This window comes from Seriola lalandi, unplaced genomic scaffold (assembly GCF_002814215.2).
Source record: "Seriola lalandi dorsalis isolate HSWRI2012SDOR001 ecotype SW California unplaced genomic scaffold, Sedor1 jcf7180002054873, whole genome shotgun sequence".
Classification (NCBI taxonomy): Eukaryota; Metazoa; Chordata; class Actinopteri; order Carangiformes; family Carangidae; genus Seriola; species Seriola lalandi.
In genome coordinates, this window is record NW_019525426.1 from 582,567 (window position 1) to 602,596 (window position 20,030).

The following is a 20,030-nucleotide window of genomic DNA, read 5'->3' on the forward strand; positions in this document are numbered from 1 at the left end:
TTTCAGTTCCAAAGCAAAGTATATTCACCACATAGCACTACTGCATCATGATGATATTTATTGTGTGCTGAATGCAAACTTGATTGCTCGACTACACTGATGGCAGTGTTTTTGTTGTCAGAGCCTTTACACCAAATGGAAACAGTACATGCAGTTAATGCAATTCCATTTAATACCCTTGAAGTAAAACCTACTTTTGTAAGCTTGTGAGACTGACTTTTTATTAAGTGAGTGATTTTTGAAGACAAGCTCTGGGGTGTTTTGAAGTGATATATTTACATGGGCTTGCTGAGTATTTATTGCAGAACTATGGATTGGATTGCATTAGAGACTGTGGTTCAGGGCTCCATAATAGTCAAGAAGTAACTCTTGTCATCTGACCTTTTGTTTACATGCTTTCCCAAATTTTATTAGACATACCAGCAAAGACAGCAGCAGCGGTAGCGGTAGCAGTGGTTCAGATCCTCAGGAATGCTTGTTTTGTCCAATCAATAGCTGCAAATCCTCACATTTGAGGCATGAAAAATGACAATTACAAATAGTTGCCAATTAATTTTCAGCTTTACTTGTGCATTTTCATGTGTTTTGTGTGCAAAAATTGTATTATGTAACTTGTAACTAAAGCTATCAAATAATTGTAGTGGAGTAAGAAGTACAATATTTCCCATTGAATTGTAGTTAAGTAGAAGTGGCAAAGTGGCATAAGTACAAGTACCTCAAATTTGTATTGAAGTACAGTACTTCAGTAAATGTAGCCTATTTAGTTACATTCCACCACTTGATAACAGTGTGCACATCCCAAACTGATGCAGTGTTATGTGACAGGAGGATGACTGGTTCGCTGGTTGTCTGAAAGGAAAATGGCACGAGTGGTTGTTCGCCCTAAGCTGACCACTGGATGGAAGCCCCTTGTTTCAGCCACATTTTATTTACTACTAATCTGTTCCGTTGTCACGCAATTGGAATCAACAAAGCGCATCTCCGTGCTAGACGCCGAGCCCCCTAAAAACCGTAGGCCTCCAGACGGGCCATCTGGCGCTCTGTAGTAAAACGACAGGCTCCGCCCCCCTGCTTACATTCTCCAATGTGCCATAGCAACCGGGGCCGAGCCCCCTGTTCCCGCGCAATGTTCCCATCCTTATAAGGGCAGTAGAATGCAGACGCACGGAAACGTCATACGTCGTTTATGTAAATGGTTTGATTGAAGAAAAAGAAAAAACCCTCCTGCTCTACTCTGAAATGGAGGTGTGGATATGACGCATGCGCATTATGTCCACAACTATCCAGTCCCGTCCACAAACGCAGACATCAACAAGAGAGCGGGTTACTGATGCGGGTCGATTTTCATAATAGTCACATCGTAACGACGCGTTAAAGGGACCATTACTTTGACTCAGCTTCAAGCAACTTGCAAAAAGGTACAGTAGGCCGCCAGTTTTATTTGTTTTGTTGTGAAGCTTTAAGGGGTTTAAAGTATTTCCGGAGCTTCCCGATGTGTTACTGAAACCAAGCTTCGACTTATCTCAGAACAATTGCTCTCTTTAGGCCTGCTGCAAAACCGAATGGGTGGTCAGCTTGATTTGTAGGTCACTTTATAAACAGTCAAAGTAAGTGGAGGGAGTGCAAGATAAACGAAAAGATGTGTTGAATAGTGTGAAAATGGCCTTCACATGCAAGCATGATGAGCAAGGGTTAGCTGTTGTTGTTATTATTGGTTGCTTCGGTGCATTTGGCTGTAAGAGGACATCACTCCTTTATTCCCTGCCGAAATTTAGCTAAAGTCGGTTATTGTGAGCGTTACGGCCTGAAACCTGCTCCTCTAAAAAGCCACAATGTCCACATTGGCTGTAGAGCGCATGTAGACTACTACACAGCTACGCCTGCTAAATAAGCCAAGTTGAGTCTCTCACGCCCACCCGGACCAGAGATGCTTCTCAGCACGCGGGCGCTGCTGTCAACAAAACAGCAAAACACAAACTATTTAAGAATACCTTATGAAACCTGAGCTGGTTAAGAAATTGTGTTTAGTGTTAAAAAGCGGTTTTAACACCGACTTTCAAAAAGCCGTCGCGTTGAACTTCGTGCACATGTAGTTGAAGGTGGACTGTTGCAGCGAGGCGGCTCTGGAATAACAAAGAGTAAAGATCAAATTACACGATTATCTGAGAACAGCTTTCTCGTAAATTTGAGGACACGTCGTTTTTCTTTCGAAATGTGTTTGTCTTAGTTTATCTCACTACGTAAAGTTGATGTAGGGGAGGAAAGTCTGGCTCCGTCGAACAGAGGACGGTCATCATAAAATGGGTGCGCATGAAGCAGGTCGTGTGGCATGCCATGCTTCCTCGCTGGAGTGGGCGGTGAAATCGGCGACTTGCACTTTTCTCTCGATAAAAATAAGTGCATTTCACGGTGTCTTATTTTATTTTAAAAGGCAGAGGTGCCTTTCGCACAAGCCCCAATCGCTTTCGAGGGAATTTTTACAGTTTACTTTAAATGTTACAGTTTTTGCGGAAAATCGCATCACACCCCCTTCTCCACACTGCCTCCGCCTTTGAAGTGTGTTGCCATGTTGAGTTGCGTCACGTACTGTATTCTGCTGCAGAGATCGTCTGTTGATGACAGAGCACACACTCGAGGCTTAAAAAACTTGTAGCATACTCCAGAACACATACACGAGCAGATACAATGTTGTTTTTATATAATAACGTCTATGAAATTACAGCTCTGAATCAATGAGACTGCTTTAATTACCATTCTGAATATATCTGTTTTGTTCAGAACATTATTGATTATTCTCTTCTTTTAATCTAATTGCTTGTAAGTGTGTTATGTTGCGTGTTACCTGCGTGTTACGTGTGTTGCTGTTGTCTTAATCAGGACACTCGTGTAAATGTTTAATCTCAGTGGAGCACTTTCCCCGTTAAACAGAGCTACAATTCGACCTCTGCATAATTGTAGGACATTGGCTTAAATGCCAGTTTCTGGAGGAAAATACTGCAGGAGTAAAGTTTGTACATTGAAATCCGGCAGTTGTGATACTTTACATGGCTATGTTATGTATCTGTTATTTCATGGATTTTCATTCTAATTGTATACACTTACCATGTAAGAGTTTTCACTGCTGAAAATGAGTCTTTTTGCCGTGTCATTTTTTCATACTTATATTGCTATCTTCAGCCATCGGACGACTGTTTTCTAGTTCTCATCTTCTACCCCTAACAAAGTATCTGATATAACCAGCAGAGTGAGAGGTTTTTATTTTCCCTGCTCTTTGCCTGCTCTCTGTGGCACCGCACTGACAGAAGACCCCGAGGACTGATGGCAAGAAAAAAAAAACCCAGTCTGGGGGGCGCGGCTCGCAGTTTTGCCGCAGTTCAGGTCTACATGTGCTGTGGAGGATACATTTTGCCTAGCAACATAAATCATAATTCCTCTGCATAATCGGCGCACTTATTGCATTTCGAGTGATTCTATCTCGGACACATTTATATTTTTGCAATTCTCATGCATGTATGCAACATACTCTTGCATTCCGTGGTTTATTTTTGACCATAACATATAATGTATTTATCTGCAGGATGAAGGCTGAGACTAAGTGCGTGCTTATGTTTATATTTTGAGTTTCCAAAATGAAGCGTGCATCCTGTGAGCGCAGCTTGGTGACATGATCTGTCTGACACGCTGTCTGACTATTGACCTACTTCCCCCATGTGGGTCAGAGCGGAGAGATGCATTAACAAAATCGCTTTCCGCGGATGTTTTTAGTGCTCTCTGATCGTGACAAAAATATTTGATACATATCTATTCATTTACATTTGAATAATCTGAAATGGGGCAATAAACTACGATCTCTGATCTGAACTAGAAGGCTACGGCTGCCGGATGAGGGGGGCGGGGGTACTGCAGTTAACACATGATGCACACTGATGAGAGCCTGAGATGTAAATATTTCAATCTTTTTTTTGCACTCAGATGTTTGGCTTTCACAAGCCGAAAATGTACAGGAGTCTGGACGGCTGCTGCATCTGCCGCGCAAAGTCGTCAAGCTCTCGTTTCACGGACAGCAAGCGATATGAGAAGGAGTTCAGGAGCTGTTTTGGGTAGGAGGCACACCTGAGCACGTGGAGTTTGTAGCAATAATATGTATATTTTAACATGCCTTATTGATAGGAAAGATCTTCCCTCACAAGGTGTTACTATCTTGCAGATTGAGTGAAACGCGTTCTGGAGAAATCTGTAATGCCTGTGTGCTCCTGGTGAAACGGTGGAAAAAGCTACCTGTGGGAACTAAGAAGAACTGGAACCACGTGAGTGAGAATCATATGGTTGAGCTATTACTGGGCCTTGATTAAATACTTGAATCATGGGAACTCATTAACAATCAACATTTCTCGTTGCCTTTCTTCTCCCCTGCTCCATACAGGTGGTGGATGCCAGGGGAGGTCCCAGCTTAAAGATAACTTCCAGGCCCAAGAAGATAAAGTCCGTCTCCAAGAAAGCGCGGCCTAGCCAGATCAGCAGGCTGCAGAAAGAGCTTAAAAGAAACAGTGAGCCCTGCATTTTTCTCATTCAATGATACAATTACATGTTTAATGGCACTCACTCATTTGTTTCTTTTGTTAAAAACACACCACACAAGTAACACCTAATCCTCCCTTCACATTTGGCACTTGGTTCTACCCACTAGATTCAGATGCTCACAGCACCACCTCCAGTGCCTCTCCTGCTCAGTCTCCCAGCTACAGCAACCTGTCGGACGACGGGTCTGACACTGAGCTGAGCCCAGGATCAAGCCGCTCACCTGTTTTCTCCTTCCTGGATCTCACCTACTGGAAGAGGTAAGTCAGACAGTGAGGCAGTGGCACTTCTTTGTGCTACAGATTCATTATTTAGGATTTAGAAGCACACGTTGCAGATTGTTTTTGATACTACATATAAAAAAGAGCCATTTTTGTCCATGGAGCATATTTTCACATTGTGGTCTTGCTGCATACATTTGAATAGGAATAATGTATCATGTTTTGTGTAGGCAAAAAGTGTGCTGTGGAATAATCTACAAGGGGCGCTTTGGGGAGGTGCTCATCGACCCGCATTTGTTCAAACCGTGCTGCCGCAACAAACAACGACAGCAGCAACAGCAAGAGGAGGAGGAAGAAGATGAAGAGGAGGAAGATGAGGAAGAGGAAGTGGAGGTAGTGGAGGGCCAGGTGGGCATGGATGTCAGCGGGCAAAATTCCCAGACGGGAGAGGAAGTGAAGGAGACGCCAACATGTGAGGAAAATGCAGAGCCTGCTCAGTTATGCGTTACCGTGACAACACCTCCAACCAGGAGCGTGGTGGCGGCGGAGGAAGGGTGGTAAAGTAAAAACCCCCCTTGCACACATCTCTGAAGAAATCTTGGGGTGCTGTTTTTCTCTTGAGCACTTATAGAAAGAAGTCGCCTCAGATTGCCTTCAATCATAAAGCAGCTGAAAATCCTTTGGTCTTCTCCACAATAATGTTGGAGGTTTGTTTATTATGTTTAAACGGTAACTTATGGACTGTTGTGTTTCCACTTTGTCTTTTTTTTTGTATTTAATATTCCAACCATCCTGACGGTGGGCCATCATCCGTAGTGTTTTTGATCTACTTTAGATGAAATGCTGGAGCTCTAGTTTGCTGGTACATTTAAAAGAATTTATTCCAAAACGCAATAGATCCACTTACTCACAGAAAAAGGTGCTACTTGAAATTCATTTCTCAACACTTCAAACATACAGCTGAAACCATTCTCAACATGGATGTTTTGTAAGCATATATGTCAAGATGACTGATATGATGGGATTAGTTTTGCTTTCTTTGTTCAGAGTTGATAGCTCTTTTTTTAAATGGTGGATATCTCGTTTTGGAATGAATGACACTTTACATTAACAGAGCACAGACCTGTACAGTAGCCCTTGTGTTTGTGTCTATTCACATTGACATCCACTCCTATCAAAGATTTTGTGTTTGTAGACTGGATTAGCGTCTCTGTGTGCAAATACGTATGTGGGTCCCATTTAAATAAGGCCTATTCACAGCTTCAACAGCAAATACACCAGCCTTAATTATGTGTTACAGACAGTGCTAGTGTTAATTCTGGATTGGTATTTAGGAACAAAAAGGGACAGTAGCTATATTTATCGTGGCCTCAGCAACACATAGTGCATTTTGCATGAATGGCAAGCCACTCATCCAAAAGACCTAATGATCTGATGCATGAGTCTACTAAAATTGCATGGCCTTATATAAACTGTAAATCTTACTTTTATTTTTTGGATCCATTTCTCTGAAGTTTTAACTTATTTTTATATGTAAAAAAAAAAAAAGAAAAAGGAAAAATATAAGTGTCTTTGCATAATAATACCACACAATACTACAGCAAAACACACAATCGGTCTATAGTCATTCAGCAATATCAATATCAGTGATTTCCCTCATTCCCGGTCAGTATATGGTAAAATACTTTATACAAGCTGAAATTCTATGCCATTGCCTCTTATATACCACACATGTTGTGATATATAGCCTAATATTACTTTATTTATCAAATGAAAGCCAAAGCACATTGAAATTCACCCAATGTCAAATCAATGCAGGTTTTCTATGGACACTTGTGCTTGTCCGAGGTCATTTGTATGTATGTTTATGGTATTCTAAAAACAAACACTAATATGAAATTTCATACATGTGATGTTGTAGTCGGGAACAGGGGGTGTGTTATGTACATAAGGGGTTGGGTGAGCCATTTGGCTCTTATATGGGTTTCATTATTTATTTATTTCATATTTATTTATATCACTGCATCCCCACTTAGAAGTGTAATACTCCAAATTCTTCTCATCTTTAGCTTACGTCTAGCATGGTTTTTGTACATCAGAAATCGAATGTAATTCTCACACAAGCTTTGTTTAACGTTGTGTTGAATTACCGGTTGTCAATATTTGTGAAATGATGTTAAGTATTTATTTACTCATCAGTTGAGTTGCGCGCAACCTAACTTATTCTGTATCATCATTTTAGATCTGTATCATGTAGAGTGAAACGAATGATAGATTGCAACCAAACTGTACTTTTCCCCTGTTTAGCCTGTAGCTTAAAAATGTTACAGAACAGTAGGATACCTAACTCTAGACTTGCATGTACTGTTGCTATGCATTTACTTAGCTTACAAGTTAGACAAAGCGGTTTTGTATTTTTTATACATCATGTACTTTTTTTACTTGTCCCTCAATAAAAGTAATTTTGTGAGTTTTCTGGAAGTATGTGGAGTTACTGAATTTATTGGTATAAGGTGGATAAACATGAACTCAGCAGGAACAAAAGGCACAAAACTGTCCTCTCCTATTTAGGCTTTTGAAATTTAGCAAATTTATTTTTATAATTTAGAAATGTTTCAAAACAATGATAATAACAAAGAAAATGTACAGTAAGCTTATTGAAGTGATTCTTACAGAAAATAAAAGCACAGGGCTTACACCTGCATGAGTCAAGATATTTGTCAACCCTTGCAGCATTATGCAGCATTATAGTCTGTCTGTTATCCACAGATCCGCAGCACAGCACAGTCAAAATACACCCAAACTGTTCCCACCAGATAAATATCACTGTACTACTTTAAAAGCTTTCTCTGTTCTGATGAAATAAGCAGAATTTTTAAATTGTACCGTGGGGAAATTTTTTGGGTGATGTGCCTCCTATGGATGTTCCACATTCATAAATCATGGATAGTATGATAGATAATCATTAGCTATAATCAGGGTTTTTTGGAATATATATTTGAGTAGAAAAGAAATATGGAAACAGAAATATGCCTAAATCATACTCCTTAATGGTGTACATCTGTAATTTGCACAGTTTTAAATAAAGAAAAGAAAAAAAATCAAATGAAAAAAAAAACGGAAACGGTAGTCCTATGACAGGAAGTTAAAAAAAATGCGGATGTGCTTTGTTTTTATTTTACAGCCAGCTGTCAGGTGTAGCTTTAGGCTGCATATGTAGTTTCAAATCTGTTATTTAGACGGACAGAGGTCTAAAAACAACCACTGGGGTAGGTAACATGAATGTTGTAGCTCTGGTTGTTATTTTAGCTTACAAGCTAACGGTGTAATTTCGTCCAGGCTGCTGAACTGTTTATAAAGTTACTCATCGGTACAAAATCCTGCGATTAAAATATCTCAGAGAAAATGAACATCTGGGGTTGACTTCCCTGGACAGAATGTTAAGTGAAATAACGTTATTGAATCTAACTAGCTGTCAATGCAGATATCAGCACTGAATAGGTTTATTATTAAGCTTTCTCTGTGAGTTCATGGTTCAGTGCGCTTACGTTGTTGATCTATGTGATTATTACATTACTCGCACTGTTCTGAATTAAAGTTTGTATTCTCAGCTTTTCGTCTGGATCTTCATCATGGCGGAGCCCACAGCATCTGGCGTGTTCTGTGGCAGGATGCTGAGCATGGTCAACTCTGAGGATGTTAACGCCATCATCCAAGCTCAGAGACACATGTGAGTGTTGTGCTCTGATCAGCTTCATCTGCTTCTTTATATTTCTAAGTATGAAATGTGCTGTTTGCTGAAGGTCAGTTCACCTGTACATGACAGTGATGCTGCCACGTGGCTTGTTCTTTGCAAACTGCCATCTGTAAATTGTTGTTGCTTTGCTGACTTATTGTGACTTATTGTGACTTATTGTGGAAACAGGCTTGACCGCTTTGAGAAAACCAATGAAATGCTGATCAACTTCAACGGGCTATCTAACGTGCGACTGCAGCAGATGAATGAGCACTTTCTGCTTCACACCCGCACCCTTGTGGAGATGAAGAAAGATCTGGACAGCATCTTTAGAAGGATCAGGTAAACACAACCCCACCAGTGCAAAACTTATGCACACACAAACACAACTTCTTGATTTTTTTTGTCTCTTCTGCCTCACCAGAACACTAAAAGGGAAGATTGCTAAGCAGTACCCAGATGCTTTCAGCAGTGAGTTAGCTTTTTCTTTCCATTCATCATTTCATAAACACAATCAACTTCCCCAAATCAGCTTGTTCAAATGTTATGTCTAAATATCTCTATAATATAAAATATCCCTGTTCTTTTTTTCTTATTTGGCAGATATTCATGAGTCACCGATCCTCGAGGAGGACGACGATGAGTTTGACCCAGTTCCCCACAGTGTTGCTACAACAATCGTAACAGCCATCTCAGAGCAGAGCACAGAATCATGTGACACAAGTCCAGATGTGGTCTCACCCACTGTGAGCAGATGCTCTGAAGATCTCTCCCAAGAGCCGCCTGACACGCCCACCTCTTACGTCCTAGAGACCGCCGTACTACAGGACGAAGGTCCTGACTCTGTACCTGCAGAATAGAGCGGACACTTTGTGAAGCAATTTAAGTCACTTGAAACTGAGCTTCATCCTTACAACTATTCTAGGAGGAATTAGCAGGAGGTCATGTTGTATATTTGAGTTTTTGTTCCATACAGGGTCCAGGGCAGGTGCCTCTACAATATTTGGTGACTTTTCCAGTCATTAATCTATCTGTTGGAAAGAGCATCACAACCTTGATGTTGTAGATGGCTATGAACTGTCTATGAGGACACTGGATATTTGTTGGCATGCTTATTTGTCATACGCCTGCACAGCACTAAAATAATGCAGCTAATACTTGAAGTTGTATAGTATCTCACTATAAATATATCTGTCTTGTTGACAGTAAACCCGAGCAAACACCCTCAATTGTGTGATTATAAGCATATTTCATGTGTATTGAGGTTTGAAGAGATGCACACCTGACTGAGGGTCTCATGATGTGTTAGGATTTGCGAGTAGTTAATACTGTTGTTGTTGTTGTTGTTGTTGTGGTACAATTAACAATATCACATATTGCAGCATTGTTATTTTGTGTACTCCTGTTAAAACCAGGAATATGAATGATTTTAGCAGCATTTAATGTGATACCAATTCGCTCTAAGAGCTGGAAACCAGGTTGTGTGACTGAATGTTTTGACCACTCCTCCACATTACTACCCATTAAAGATACAGTTTTGAAAGGGGGGAATCCAGCCTAAAATGGACTTAATTTGTTATTTCTGTCATATTTATACAGTTTTAATTTGTGGATTTAAATAATATGTTTGCTCTGAATATGCTAAAAGAACAACACTGTTAAATTTAGTGGCATCTGTACCCACAGAACCACCATCCCATAATTCATCCATGGGGCCATGTGATATTCCAGCAGAGGAATACTGTACACAAAACACAGATAAGAAGAGATACAGGTTAGGCAGCTTGTTTTGCCCTCAACATCGAGGAGGAGCTGCTCCTTACATGTACAAACAATCAAATGACCACAAAGCAATTGCCTAATGATATTAATGGTAAATTCCATACAGGGTCCAGGGCAGGTGCCTGCTTTGCCCAGTTTGTGATCCAGTCTTGGCTGAATCAAAAGCTTTTAGTTGCTAAAGGAAAATTAGATAGCACATACGAAGTCTTCATATATGATAACATACCATAACATAGTTTTGAATCACTTTGTCGGTTTATTATGAACACCGAGCTAAAACAAATGTAGTCAATTACAACAGTCCTGAAATAAGTCCTACTGTTAGATATAATGTAGTTTTTTGTTGAAACTGTGTTAAAGAGGTCTCGATTATTTTCGAAGGTGAGGTCTGTGGTGCTTGTGAACATGAGTTGCTTTAAAATTTGAATAAAAAGAAAAGAGGAAACAGATAAGTGGTTAGGTTCAGGTTAACGACGTTAATCTGGCCATGGACCCAGGTTATACGGTAGAGGGAAACACATGTCGACGGGAAAACAGATTCCACTTGATGTATGCTCTCCTCCCGATCCCGATCTGCCGTTGGTGTTACAAATTGTAATTTTAAGTGCATTTTTATTTACTCAGAATGCCTTGGATTTTTTCCCTCCTGCTTTAATGTTAATGCAATTTTAAGTTTTAAACCGTGTTCTCAGACATGAAATACGTGTTACACTATGAACCGACAGAGGGCGCTAAGTCCGAATGGGAGCTGTTTTATTTTCAGACAACGGGGTCAAACGACACACTAGCTAACCTCGGTCCATAACACACTCACCGGAAATTTGGGATTTGGGAGCTTCTCGATTTTTTTTTACTTTTACAAGAAACACTTAACTGACTGTAGAATCACGGGTTTTTTGTTTGTTAGTTCATGTTTTAGTCTGCTAACCTAGCTGACGTTAACGGTTAGCTCGGTGGCTGACATGGTCAACGTCAGCATAGAGAAGACAAACGTATGACTGACATCTCAACGGTCATCCCAAACAACCAATCCGTTAATAAACGTCCACTTTATGAGGGTATTCACCTGAAGTTACACTGCTCCTCCTGCTGCTCCTAAGATGAGGAGGCTGACCAAGAAGAAGGCTCTAACTCTGGTGAAGGAGTTGGACGCCTTCCCCAAAGTTCCCGAGAGCTACGTGGAGTCCACAGCCAGCGGTGGGACAGGTAATCTACACACACCCCTACAAAGCTGTAACACAAACATTTTGTGATTTTAATCTCACCACAGTGATTTATGTTGATACTCTCTCCAGTGTCTCTGATAGCCTTTACTCTCATGGCTGTACTTGCCTTCCTGGAGTTCTTTGTGTACAGAAACACATGGATGAGGTATGAGTATGAGGTGGACAAAGACTTCAGCAGGTGAGAGATTGAAATGTGATTATTCTGCTTAAAACCTGTTTTTAGCTGTGCACAACGAAACTGAACACTATAACATTCACAAAGGTATCATTTATTGCAAGACTGTTGTATTGCATTAGTTTTTAGCTAGGTGTTCCTAATAAACTGACAACTGAGTTCTCCTTCATTCACAGTAAACTCAAGATAAATGTTGACATTACAGTTGCCATGAGATGCCAATGTAAGTACAAGAAATTTACATTGTATTTTTAGCTCTATTTTAAAAGAAGCACTCATTCATATTTGGTTGAGAAAGGTCAGATGTGTTTTTAATTTGTGTGTATGCATAAATGTAGATATAGGTGCAGATGTCCTGGATCTGGCAGAAACCATGGTGGCCTCTGATGGATTAAAATATGAACCAGTGAGTATCAGCTACCACAATTAATTTACTGAATAATGAAGTTGAGGAGCTAAAAGTGAAACTTGTCAGTGGAAAGTTAAAGGTTTTAAACTTCAAAATTCCTTTAATCCTATTTAATCCCTTATATTTCGGTGGTAATGCTTCTTTATACTTGTCTGACAATTTTTTTTTTTTACATTTTAGGTCAACTTTGAACTCTCCCCACAGCAAAGATTATGGCAAATGTAAGATTCAAATTAACTCTTTGAACCTGTAATATCTAGGACACTCCCTAAAGGAATATGGTGACATTTTGACTATGCTTATGTTATTTACATTCTGCAAGGAGTTGCCTTTTAATCTATGGTCTCTCTCTCATTCGTAGTAGAGATGCAACTAATGATTATTTTCATTGTCAATTAATCTGGCAGTTATTGTCTTGATTAACTGATTCATCATTTTGTCTATAAAACATAACAAAATATTAAAAAAATGACTATTTTCTGCAGCTCAAGTTGATGTATTTAGATGGCTTGTTTTGTTGGCGCAACCAAAACTCAACAATGTAAATATTACACAGAATGTTGTTAAAATAACTGTAATGATTCATTGATTAATTTTAATTTTCTTTTGGTGAGTTAATGAATTAATCTGTTAATTGTTAGAGCTCTAATCAATAGGTAGCAGTGTTAGTAAATTAGTAGTAGTAGTTAGTAAAAAAGGACATCAAAAGGTATTTTCTACCTATACAAACCAGTAAACTCATTGGTGCAATATGGTTTTACCTGATTTGTACGGATTTTAAAATTTAAATGCTGTTTTATCCATTGAATTGCTTTTGTCTCACTCCAAGTGAGTCCTTGTTTTCTTAACTTTTCTGTCCTTCACTTTTAGGACTCTTCTGCACATTCAGGAGCGTCTGAGAGTGGAGCACTCTCTTCAGGATGTGCTCTTCAAGACTGCAATAAAAGGAGCTCTTCCTGCTCAGCTTCAAAGGTACAGGATCCTAAATATAAGCCGTTTTCTGTTTGGAGCTGAGAGATGGCTGAAAATATGATTACAATGATAAACCAAGAAGTACTCAACCTTCCATATACTTTGATAAAATGATCCCCTCCACACTGTGTTTCTCTTTTTCTCCACAGTGAGGACAGCTCCACTTCCCTCAGTGCCTGCAGGATACATGGACATCTGTATGTCAACAAGGTGGCAGGAAATTTCCACATTACTGTTGGCAAGTACGTATCCACATGGTTATAAACATGCTCATAATGATAAATTGTTAAATTAGTAGAAATTAGACATTTTGCAAGAATTACACCTGTGCATGTTTTATCAAACGTTAGACGGACAGAAGAACTTTTTATCCCTCCACAGGTCCATCCCACATCCCAGAGGCCACGCCCATCTAGCTGCTCTAGTCAGCCATGACAGTGAGTTCATTATCTTTTTAACAAACTGTTACACATATCTACTTTAAATTCTTATACTTTGACCATATGGTGATGATATTCACACTGTATATTAAAGTTGCAATGACACATAAAATGTTGACAATAACTGTTTTGACTACTTCGCATTGTGCTACAGCTTATAACTTTTCTCACCGAATTGACCACCTGTCCTTTGGAGAAGAGATCCCTGGGATTATCAACCCACTGGATGGGACAGAGAAAGTCACTGCTGATTGTACGTCTGTGTTGTCAAACATTTTTATCATCATTTATGCTTCGATATGCTTTCTTTTTCATTGACGGATTTTTGATCGTTCTCTCCAGCTAACCACATGTTTCAGTACTTTGTCACCATCGTGCCAACCAAGCTGAATACCTACCAGGTCTCTGCTGACACACATCAGTATTCAGTCACTGAGCGGGTAGGTTTTCATTTTGCTCATGTTTGTATATTTGTGTAGTATCTATCCATATGGTGAATGTGTTTGTATTCCTCCTGTTCTGCAGGAACGAGTGATAAACCATGCTGCAGGCAGCCATGGAGTCTCGGGGATCTTTATGAAGTATGATATCAGTTCACTAATGGTCAAAGTCACTGAGCAGCACATGCCCCTCTGGCAGTTTCTTGTCAGACTCTGTGGCATCATCGGAGGCATTTTCTCTACCACAGGTAGATAAACTCCCTAAACCGGTAAAATGTTTCACTGAGTGCCAGATGCATATTAAGACCTCACTGGAGCATTATGATGTTTTCAGCCACACTTTAAAATGCTGACCCCACTGTAGATCAAACTTTTAAATTGCTTTCCTGACTTCTAGGCAGCCATCAACTGCAAGTGTGATTATCAACTTTCAGAGATAAGTAATCTATCATAGGGAACATTTATTTCACCTTATTTATTTCTTTTCTAGTCTTAGTAATGCTATTTTTGCAAGGTAAATGCAGTGGTAAGCAGGGACTGTTTGGAAAAATCTTTGTAGGCACATTTGCAGATGCAGCTGAGTCAGCAGGTGTACAGTAACCCATGTATTTAAAACGGTAAATACCAGTCCACATTAACAGTGTCCATGTTTATTTATATTATATTATATTATTTATATATATTATTTATTAGCTTCTTAGCTTATTTAGCTTCTTACAAGCACCTGAACACATGAACAAGAAGGATTTTTTTTAAAGTAGGACTTGTCACCCTTACATGTATCTAATGTGAGATTGCTGGCTGCTGGATTCCTCAGAAATATTGAAGATGATGGGAGGAGGTGATGAGTATTTCAGAAAAAGGTAGAAGAATATTTCTGCGTGTGAAGGTCGACATTGTCTTATAGTGTTAGTGTTAGTGTGTTGTTGTTAAGCAGCTTGGAAAGAGATACAAACCATACTCTGTTTTATTTATGGATGTCTGTCAAATGCAGACCTGCACATCCTCTCCTATAAAAGCTACAGCTTATACACTTAACAGCTTCAACCAAGCTATTTTCACCTCATCTAAGCTGTCATGAGCATCAGCATCTAAATGTTGGATCTTTTCTTTCTCTTGCAGGTATGCTCCATAGTATGGTTGGCTTCTTGGTGGATGTAGTTTGCTGTCGTTTCCAAATGGGAATCTACAGACATCTTAAGGTAAGTGAATCCATGACTGTAAACCTTGCAGACTGAGTATTCACCTTGAATTAAAACCTATTGGCAAACTGAAAAGAGTAATTTAACTCTCTTTTGGAGTTATCATTATGAATCTTTCTGTTCTTCCTTCCCAGGAGGCTCCTCTGGATGTGCAGGAAAACAGTGAAACCTCAGTTCCTCCAGAAAATTACTCTCAAGAATGAGACATCAGCAGCAACTCAGCTGCAGCCGACTGACAGCTCACCATCTTGGCCTAACCCACCAGTCAGCAGTGAGATGCTGGGAAAATGTTTACAAGTTGTTTTTAATAGAAAATGTGTCCCTGCTTTGCTCAGAAATGTGTAAATATTTTTTATCTTTTAACAAAAATCTTTATTGGATGGGTGATTCTGACATAACTGTTCATCCACCTTGGAAGGATTGTAATCAATACCTCCACTCCATTTTCTGTCACTTTCACTGGAAGGCCGCACCAGACTGAACAGCGTAAATTATTTACATCCTTATTGTAGGTCTGACTTCATTAAATGGACGGTACCTGGTATTAAATTTCTCACTATACCCACTTGGGGATTTTCATTTATCCTGACCTTTTCTCTGGGTTACATTTTTGTGTATACACTTGATTGACGGATTAGGTTTGACCTGTGGAAAAGCAGGACATTTTTCAGACTCCTTGATGCAGTTTGGTGACCTCAGAAAGCTCCCAGTATAACTCTGCTCAACTTCAAGCTGACGAGTTCTAATCAGCTGCAATAAAGGAAAAACCTATGTGGGGGTGCAGGGCCATTAAAGGGGAATTGAGAGAAAAGACTAAAAGGGTTCTAAAATTGTTCCACAAGTGTGCCTGTGTTGTGCTCACTGTGGCAACTATGAGGCTGATTTGTTAAATAAAATCAACTTTCAACTTGTTGTGGATCCATTGTTAGTATTTATATTCTGGTATAATCCCACCCAAAGCCAATAATTATTTCATACATGATCGGTGTTCGGTCTATAAAATATTCAAAAACTTTTGAAAATCATCAGATCTCTCACTGTATGTTTTGAGAACCTAAGGTGACATCCTCTGGTGTCTTATGTTATGTCCAATTAATACAACAGTCTAAATCCTGAAAATATTAAATTTTATATGAAACATAGAAAAGCAGTAAATATTCACATCTGAGAAGCTGGAACCAGAGAATATGTAATTTCTGCTTGGTTAAACAACCACAACCATTAATCAACTGTCAGAATTGTTGGTCATTAATATTCTGTCAATTGATTAACTGACTGATAGTTTCAGCTCTAGTCTCATCACTGTGGTTATAAGTAAAACAATCTCTAGAAATGAATATTTTACACCATGTCAAGAGTTTATTTGACAGTATTTCAGAATATCTTTCAGTAAACAAGTTTTTTGTTTTTTAGCAAAATGTAATATATCAGTACTGTCGCATTTCATAAAAATAGTTGTTCACGTCTTTGAAACTACAGTATCAATGATACAGTAAACCATATTTGTAGGAATACAGCTGTACAAGGTGAATAGTACACAATTAACACTACACAGTTATACTTGATCTCAATGGGGATTTATGAACGTGCCATCCTTCACAGGTTCCAATAAAGCATTTTTTTGTTTCTGTATACAAAATCACTCACAGCAGGCAGGGGGACGGCCTGGATGGAGACAGAGGGCTGGATGACATATTCTTTCACCTACATAGAGTAAACACATTTCTACAGCCAAACGGCATGTTCTCATGCTCCTCACTAACATGTTAACCAGTTTATCACATGAACCACAGGTGTATTCAACTTTTCAAGTCAGCTCAGAAAACATCCAGACCACACGTTTTACCCAGAAACCAGTGTGGGTCAAGTTCAGTCCTGATGGTGCTTTATGCACAAGTTCTTACTAGTGTCCCAGTTTGCAGGTGCACTGTCTCGCTAGAAGCAGTTTACCAGTTGGTCTATACCAGTTTACAAGAACAGGTTGGATCTGCCTTCATGCTGCATTCAGTCACATTGTCACAATGCATTATGATTTTTTTTTTTTTTTTTTTTTAAACATATGATCCTCTAGTACTCAAAAGCTATTGTGATTAATTTTAATGAGAGCAAATATCTTGTTGAGAGAAATGGATGATATCAAAATGGAGAAATGCAGGGGGATAGTGACTTCATCTGTGTCTCAGTTTAATAGCAGCATGCCTCGACTCTGCCAGTGACAAAACTTTGCGATCGAACGGATATTTCACAGATCATCTAAAATCTTGGGTTCAGATTCAGAGTATTGTCACAGCCTGCAAATGTGTGGAATAGACAAATAAAGCTGAAATGACACTCATCTGACACAACAGAAACCATGGTTCACTTAGATAATAACCCTGTCTGGATAAACGTTCACAGCTCGACTCTCCCGGATGACTCTCTAAGAAGAGTAATGCTACAGGCTACATTTTATCTCCTCTTCAACATTAGGGGACAACGGCAATCATTGACACTGATAAGCTATACAGCTGAGAGTGCATCAAGATAACTGTATATACTGCTTGGTATTAAGTCAGAAGAAAACAGGCTCCACAACTCAACATTTTGCTGATATGTGTGCATGGTCACTAACATCTGTTTTGCATTCAGTTCCCAAAGCAAATCACAACGGCAACAGCTCTGCATTAGTTTGAGTAAGGCACTCTGCCCCACCTCATAACCATCGGCCTCCTCTTCCCCACACCGATGCCCCTCTCCCACAGTGATGTGGTACACGTAGCACAGTAAAAGGCATAGAAATGGGAAATATAGACTGGACAAACTTTTTCTGTTGAGCATCAAATGAATACAGCACAGCTTATAATTCTGCACAATGACTGCATGGTTGACTTGTGATCTGGTGTACATAACTCAGAACAGTATTATGAGTTCTTACTAAGCCAACTGTTGTCAGTCACTCAAAAGTTCAATTTGATGAAAAAAAGATCTTCTTTGTCTCACATGAGTACCAACTGGTCGGCTCCACAGAGGATGTCCTCTCTATACTCTACCTCTAAAAGACATGTGAGTCCCTGTTTAATGACTTGGTGGTTTACATCCATGCACACCACCACTGCCTCCCTCAGCAGTCTGGGTTTGGTGACTTGCAGTCTTTGATATGTAGTCATAGACGAGGCCATGGAAATAGTGATCCTAAAATACTGTCCTGGTGTTTTTTTCTCTTTTCTTTACAATGTTTCTAACTACAACACGGCCTCAAAAAAAACACCAACAGGTATATTTTTGAGTTTACCAAATGTACATATTTTTCACATCTTTACATTTACAGTATATGATATATTGGTAGGCGTGTGAGATCTTAACATATGTCACGTTAACCAGGCTGTCACTCGGGTCAGTGCCATGTCCTCCAGGAGTTTCAGCGTCACTTCCTCCATCAAATTTGTAGTCTCATTCTTCCCACTGCACAGAGAAAATGGAGCAAAAGTAAACCTCTTGGTTGTACATATGTCTCTCCTGTGAGGAACCTTGTTCCATCTGAGGTTATGTTGCACTAACCAATCTGTGCCAGATACGGTTGAGCGGTTAAAAAGTACGCATCAAAAGCACAGCTCCACTCAGAATCAGACAACGGGGTTTCATTTGTGATCAGAACATCAGCTGTTACAACCGTGGGTCCAAAATGCCTCCATCTGGGTTTATACTGTATGTTACAATAGCTGTGAGAGTTCCTCTGTTTTTTAAGGTGGTGGGTGTAATAATCATCTCGTAAGAACAAATGAAACAAAATATGATTTAAGAACTAGATGGAGAAGAAAACAGGACAGAAAGAGAGAGCAAGGGAGATTTACTGTTCATCCAATATTGAACTGAATGAGGAGCCAGACAGTGTGATCCAGTCCAAACCAGCTAGATCCATTCTACCTGCTTACTGTGGAGGTCCAGGACCTCAGGGTGCCAGGCAGTTTATCAGACCCAGGGACGTTCCAGGGCCCAGGGGAGGCAGCTGCACTCCTCGCAGGAGGATCTTCCATAGTTTTAGCGGGGCAGCAGAGCCCACTGTGGCCACTGGCCCTATCGTCTTCTCTAGCGAACAGACCTCTGGACACCAGCCTCTCCTGGAGGCTGACATGTCCATCTGCACTGGCCAGAGAGGCTCCATTTGAATTCACGCTGACATATGTGTCCCAGGGCCAGACAGTGCTCACCGCCTGTGTGTGCAGGCCCTTTCTCTCACAGCAGGGGGAGCAAGCCTCCCTCTGCCTCTCTCGTCTTTCAACGGACCTCCCCTGGACAGCTTTAGTAGGCAAAGCCCGAGGCTGTCTGTCGCCTGGTCCACAGTCCACCTCTCCAGACCCCTGAGGGGTTCCCTGCCCCCTGATGATGCACTTCTGCTGGGTGGACCTGCCACCTGTAGCCCCTCTAATGGAGCTGTGGTCTGTCAGCTGTGGAGCTTTGTCTGCCATGCACACTGTGGCCTCTAGAGGGAGCTGATGAGGGGAGTCTGGGGCTGAGGCTGGATGGGATGAGAGCAATGGATTCGGGTGGGGTTCGAGGGTCACTTCCTGCAGGGCAGGGTGGGCTGTAGAAAGGGAATCCCAGGGGCTGGCACAGTCTGTTTGGGAGGAACAAAACACACTCAGGTGGACTGAGATGAAAAAACAGTGGCACAACCAGCATGCACATGCACAGAGAGAGAAAAAGAAAGAGAGGAGAGGAAAAAGCAGAGAGAGAGAGAGAGAGAGAAAGATGTACACAACAACACAGTGACACACCACATCCTGATATAATGTCAGGCAAACTTGCATGCAAATGTGTGAAAGCAGCAAACACCTGACCATGTAGAAGATATGTTATACCTAATAACTCT

The 20,030-nt window shown here is 40.3% G+C and overlaps 4 protein-coding genes across 8 annotated transcripts in view; 3 read left to right on the plus strand and 1 right to left on the minus strand.

The window, feature by feature from the left end:
* The first annotated feature begins 1,263 nt into the window (after window positions 1-1,263).
* On the plus strand, window positions 1,264-7,280 carry sinhcaf (SIN3-HDAC complex associated factor). Its single transcript, XM_023428305.2, has 6 exons — window positions 1,264-1,418; window positions 3,973-4,100; window positions 4,208-4,307; window positions 4,424-4,547; window positions 4,688-4,838; window positions 5,030-7,280. Exons 2-6 carry the CDS (start codon window positions 3,973-3,975, stop codon window positions 5,358-5,360), a joined length of 834 nt encoding a protein of 277 aa, XP_023284073.1. The 5' UTR covers window positions 1,264-1,418; the 3' UTR covers window positions 5,361-7,280.
* Window positions 7,281-7,921: 641 nt separating this feature from the next.
* kxd1 (KxDL motif containing 1) lies at window positions 7,922-10,098 on the plus strand. Its single transcript, XM_023428306.2, has 5 exons — window positions 7,922-8,068; window positions 8,411-8,529; window positions 8,725-8,877; window positions 8,960-9,006; window positions 9,139-10,098. Exons 2-5 carry the CDS (start codon window positions 8,432-8,434, stop codon window positions 9,393-9,395), a joined length of 555 nt encoding a protein of 184 aa, XP_023284074.1. The 5' UTR covers window positions 7,922-8,068; window positions 8,411-8,431; the 3' UTR covers window positions 9,396-10,098.
* Window positions 10,099-11,074: 976 nt separating this feature from the next.
* LOC111671231 (endoplasmic reticulum-Golgi intermediate compartment protein 2-like) lies at window positions 11,075-16,093 on the plus strand. Its single transcript, XM_023428302.2, has 13 exons — window positions 11,075-11,523; window positions 11,613-11,721; window positions 11,895-11,941; window positions 12,057-12,124; window positions 12,308-12,348; window positions 12,998-13,099; window positions 13,249-13,341; window positions 13,481-13,536; window positions 13,694-13,792; window positions 13,882-13,979; window positions 14,065-14,227; window positions 15,102-15,181; window positions 15,316-16,093. The coding sequence occupies exons 1-13, from the start codon at window positions 11,418-11,420 to the stop codon at window positions 15,382-15,384; spliced, it is 1,131 nt and encodes a 376-aa protein (XP_023284070.1). The 5' UTR covers window positions 11,075-11,417; the 3' UTR covers window positions 15,385-16,093.
* A 425-nt stretch (window positions 16,094-16,518) lies between these two features.
* The window catches only part of magi2b (membrane associated guanylate kinase, WW and PDZ domain containing 2b), a 76,221-nt gene continuing 72,709 nt past the window's right edge, over window positions 16,519-20,030 (minus strand). For 3 of the 5 annotated variants that reach the window (XM_087179827.1, XM_023428292.2, XM_087179828.1), the window contains exon 22: window positions 16,519-19,775. In XM_087179827.1, the coding sequence (XP_087035953.1) occupies window positions 19,081-19,775 (695 nt within the window). In that variant the 3' untranslated portion in view covers window positions 16,519-19,080. The remainder of the gene's footprint in view (window positions 19,776-20,030) is intronic. The other 2 variants (XM_087179830.1, XM_087179829.1) reach the window with 1 other exon arrangement.